This window comes from Bison bison, unplaced genomic scaffold (assembly GCF_000754665.1).
Source record: "Bison bison bison isolate TAMUID 2011002044 unplaced genomic scaffold, Bison_UMD1.0 scf7180017462789, whole genome shotgun sequence".
Taxonomy (NCBI): domain Eukaryota; kingdom Metazoa; phylum Chordata; class Mammalia; order Artiodactyla; family Bovidae; genus Bison; species Bison bison.
The window spans coordinates 28,287-33,650 of NW_011372865.1; the positions used below are offsets into that span (position 1 = coordinate 28,287).

The 5,364-nt window shown below is 33.3% G+C and overlaps 1 protein-coding gene across 1 annotated transcript in view; it reads left to right on the plus strand.

The window, feature by feature from the left end:
- LOC104981505 (cyclin-dependent kinase-like 5) overlaps nt 1-5,364 on the plus strand; it is a gene marked incomplete at its 3' end in the record, with an annotated part of 41,310 nt that overhangs the window by 19,802 nt on the left and 16,144 nt on the right. Inside the window, exons 5-6 of the mRNA XM_010831009.1 lie at nt 2,652-2,772; nt 4,697-4,756. Coding sequence (XP_010829311.1) covers nt 2,652-2,772; nt 4,697-4,756 — 181 coding nt within the window. The remainder of the gene's footprint in view (nt 1-2,651; nt 2,773-4,696; nt 4,757-5,364) is intronic.

Sequence of the window (5,364 nt, forward strand, 5' to 3'; positions counted from 1 at the left end):
GATCTATTTTAGTTATCTTTTTTATTTCTAATTCTACTCATGGTGATTGTTTACAATTTCGTATGAACAAACGGAGAAATCATCTATGTGTATCAGACAGTATGTAATGTCTGCAGTCTCTCTGCTGATAAGTGGCAGAGCTGCTACCAGAACTCCAGTCTTCTGACCTCTAAGCCTGGGATTCTTGTGCTGGCCTACGGTTTTTCAGTGGAAGGTGACCATCACCCTCCCATCAGTAGCAGTGCCTAATGATTGACAGTGAGTCTCAAGAGGGCAAGTAGAAAGATGTTCTTAGGGGTAGGGAGTTGTAGCAGAGACACAAGATTACAGTGGCTTAAACAAAATAGAAGTTTCTGTCTCAAGTACGAATACAAAGGTAGATGGGTATGGTACCTCTGCTCAACAGCTGTAGGAGATCCCAGGTGGCTTCCGCCTTTATGGTCTGCCACCCCTCAGAAGTGGCCCTTGTCCTCAAGGTCAGGATGGAGCTTCAGCTATCACATCCCATTGGCCAGGACTTAGTTGCATAGCCATACTAGCTGCAAGGCAGAGGAAAATGTACTCTTCTTTCTGGGCATTTATGCATCTACCTATAAGATATATTGCTCTAGTAAGGGAAGAATGGATTTTGGGGGACATTTCTCTCTATAAGTGAGGAATTTAGAGTTGAATAGTAAATGAGACATACAATTTATGCTCTTTATTACAAAGCCCTTTTACTCCTCACGTGCATTTGTTAATTGAAAAAGATAATTCCAGGGGAGAATCCCTAAAAAATGATACATATATGCTTTAAACATTTTATTTTAACTTAAGACTTATCAATATACATTCATTTTCCACATTCTCTTTAGAAGTGGGTATTGATCTTCTGATTGGATTTCTGATGGGCTTTCTTACATACATCCTACCCTTAATGCATCAGTGATATCCTGTGTCAGCTTCTTTAAAGTGAAGTGAAAACTTAAAAACATTGCAAAGTAGTCTCAGTGCAGAATCCTTACCACCACAACTGTCCCTTGCCAGTGTTTTCTAGTTGCATTCACATTTGATTAGATAGAATTATGTGTAGTGGCTTTCCTTTAAGTCTTTTCAAATTATTAAACTTCCCTTTCTTATAAACAGCAAACCTCTTTTTAAAAAACATTTAGTTGGCTTATATAATACATAATTATATTAAAATAACATGTATCTGTTATAAATAGGTATGAGAGTATTAAAAACAGGCAACTGATTGGTTATATGTATGCAACTTGACTGGCAGGGACGAAATTTTAGAGCAACTTTTTGGTCTTAGGACTCCTTTACATTCTTAACATTATTGGGAACCCTAAGAGCTTTGTATTTATGTGGGTTTTATCTATTAATATTTATCATATTAGAAGTCAAAACTGAAGAATATAAAAATATTTATTGATTGATTTAAAATAACAATAAAAAACCCATTGCATGTTAACATAAATGTTTGTGTATCAGTCATTCTTTCAAGTAAAAAATAGTATGCCTCAAGAAAAATTACTAGTTCAATTTATAACTTGATTACCCAACTGCTTTTCCCCAAGACAGCTAGCATACTTTGATATGCAGCAGAAGTGGTTTAGTTGTATTCCTCATTTTATCATGTAGATTCCTAAAAAGACAAGTACTCAAGAACTGTAACTGAATAAACGTGATAATTTTTACTGCTTCATCAAAGACATCCTTTACTGAAATTGACCTTTTCCTTTTTTTTCAAATGTAAGGATATGGCATTGAAGAATCTAATGCTTTGATTCATGCTAAGGTGCCACCAGTATAAATGCCAACACAGTGAAAAAGGCAAACAGCTGAGTACTGTTATGAATATAGTTTTGACTTCATGGGTCCTCTGAGACAGCGCCACTCCCGGAGATCCAGATTACACTTTGAGAACTGGTGTCCTAGATGGTCATCTACAAACAGTAAACTCTAATCATTCTATAGACCTTAATCTTGTGCTTTACAGAGGAAATGGAGGATATTTAGTTAATCTGGAAATTTACTGGAAATTGATTAAGTGGAATTTCTATTTAAACAATGTGCATGAATTTTAGAACGGTCTCTGACTCCAGACTAAGATTTTTGCATATTGATTTGTTTGGGGTCTGTGAATTTTTATTTCAACAGTATTTTGTAGCCTTTTAAAATATTTGTTCTGATTATATTGACTACTGGTAATCTTAGGGGTCATTTAAGAATATTTTCCAGGTCTCCCAGAAATATTTCCAGGCTTGATCTTACTGTGAAGTTCTATCAGAGATGCACAGTGCACTATGTTAAAATGACTGTTTCCCCTCTCCTCTATATATTACAGTGTCTTTTCCCTACTTTGTGTTGCTTTTCCCTCAAAATTAGGCTAAAATGATGCCTGATAGGTTTCAGAGAGTGAAGAGTACACAGGAATATTATGGGGAGTAGCAAAAACTGAATTTCTTTTAAAAAGAGAACCTTGATTTAATACAGTATCCTGCTTTAGCATGAAAAAGATTATAGATGGAAAGCAAAGCAATTTTTTAAAAAATATATTCTGTGTATGAGATGAATTATCATCCAAGATGCTTTTAAAAATTTTAATACATAATTTGTGGGCCTACCTAATTTTGGAGATCAATGGCTCTCTATTTAATTTTTAGAATATGCTTGAATTGCTGGAAGAAATGCCAAATGGAGTTCCACCTGAAAAAGTAAAAAGTTATATCTATCAGCTAATCAAAGCTATTCACTGGTGCCATAAGAATGATATTGTTCATCGAGGTAAGTATGGAATTTTCAAAATGGAAAATATTAAAATAGCAAATAACATTAACAAAATATTTCACATAGGCATTGACTTTCTGTTTAAATTAAATACATTTTGAAGGTATAGGATATTTGTGCTCCAGGTCTCCTTTCGTATCATCAAAAGGATGGACTGCACGTTTATTTGGATATTATGGTGAGATCTCCGAATGTTTGTATAACCAGATCTGGTTTCAGCAGTACAAGTACCTAGTGATAAAAGAATTCAACAAATGCAAACTTTGCAGCTTGCTTGGTGAGGGCAACGACCTTCTCCATTGCCTTTTGGTCCTGCAGATAGACCTGGTAATGTGAAACAAGCCAGAATCAGACTTTAGAGATGATGCTAAGTGACTGGCCCCCGTTGACAGTCACTTCTCATTCTCTGTTCGACCAAGATCTCTAGTATGTATCTTTACCTCCTGATTTTCCCTGCCTGTTACTGGAAAGTGCCCATTGTTTTCAAGTTTTAGGCATGATCAGCCTTGTATAAAGGCCATGATTATACTTCCATAAACTGTTTTATTTTGTTCTTTACTGCCATGAGGTGGATGGTTTATAGCAATAAAAGAGAAATTACATGCTCAGCACCATCTTTAACTCTACACTGTTTATCTTCTCCTGATAATCTCTTGGATTCAAGAGTCACACATTGAACAATAATGAAGCTAAAAAATATTTGTCAGAAAATGTTGCAGTATTCATTTCTTATCTTTGAATTATCAGGCAAATGAATACTACATTTTAGTGTTTCTAAACAGACACAAAACGATATCATTTTAAAAATAGTTTAACATTAAGAATAGCTTAAAGGTCATGTGAAGGATGCCAACTCCCTATTATTTCTGGAAAGAGACAGTTTGTTATTTGTCTTCCATTTGTCTTTCATAGCAGTTGCTTTATGAAAGTTGTTGGCAGCATGGAGAGGTGGCCTGGTCACCTGGACATCTGGTGTCTAGGATAATGATTCTAATAACAGTCTCTGCTACAGTTTGAGGATATTAATAAGGAACTGATTTAGCTGCATTTCCATAGCGATGCTATAATTTGGTTAAGTGTATAGTGAGTTAATGATTGTGAATTAGCATAGAAACTGAAATCTACAAATTCTGAAATCTGATCTGAAATGGTTCAGATGGTTCTGCAATCTATAGATCTCACCCCTACCTCTTCCCTTTCTCCATTTTCACTTCTACCATATAATATAGATGATGAGTACTCTAAGAATAGAATTGTGAGATGCCTCCAAAGGGGTGAATTAAACTGCATCTTCTGTGTATTTCTACTCCTTAACTCCCACCACATCTTCAGAAGTTCCATGGAAAAAATGAGAAATCTTATCTTGACTCATCCAGCATAGCTTCAGCACTAGATATTTATGATCATGAACCACACAGAGAAGCTAAACAGATATATAAATAATAGAAATTATGTATAAAATCATAACAGACAATGTATCTTCTATGTATTTTTTCCTCCAGGAAATATAATGCTATCTACTTAGTCTCGTATGTGTTTTTAAAGTATCTTATGGGTGTAAACATTTTATACTCTTATCTCCAAAAATTTGTATTATTAGTATTTTATAAAGTAAAAATAGTTCTTTGAAATGTGGTAACCTAGATTCAGTCATCCTTAAATTCCTTTCAGAGATCCAGTCAGTGCCTTTAAGATTTAAGGGGAAAAGATATTTTTGAAATTGTGGTCTGCATGTTTCTCAAAACGAAATTAATTGAAACTTTTGTGTACTGTTATAAAATGTGTTACTCTGCTTTTTACTACCAGTTTTGTGTTCAGATTACTCTATTTCTAATTAAGTGCCATTACAGTGATCTAACAGTGTCAATCAGTAGTACATGGCCCATTTTTTAATAATTGTTTTTTAATCTTGATACTCCAGATATAAAACCAGAAAATCTCTTAATCAGCCACAATGACGTTTTGAAACTGTGTGACTTTGGTAAGTTAAAAAGAAATTTAGTCCTGTAAGTACAAAATTAATTTAATATAGCACAAGGTAGCTTTTACAGGTGTTTTAAAAGTATTTTTTATCTTTTGACTTAAATTAGTGTATATTCATAAGCCCAGTATTTAATGACTCCAGAGAAAGAATTTTCTAGAAAATACTATCAGGACCTTCTGGCTTGAGTAGGATAAAAAAATTTTTTTTAATATTTTAAATATTGATAGAAATTATTGTAGGCATAATCATAAACACTGAAAAATAGCTATGTAAATATATATGTATTATATATATGTGATAGTTATAATCTGTAAGGTTAAAAGACATTTTTAGAATGATTCCATTTATCTCCTTTAAATGTTCAGTCAAGGTATTATTAGTTGATTATGATATTCCAGCTCCTGGTTGACTGTATAAGGAAGTTTTGAGTCGTACTGTATCACAGTACAAAATTGTATATTGTTTTTTGTATATATAAAACTCTGTATTATGTGCTATTAAAAATTTAAGTTAAAATAATTCAGAAAAGTTTTAAAATTATAGATTAGGTTTTACATCATGGGTCACTTTATTTTAAAAAGTGATTTAAAAATTTTACATTTTTG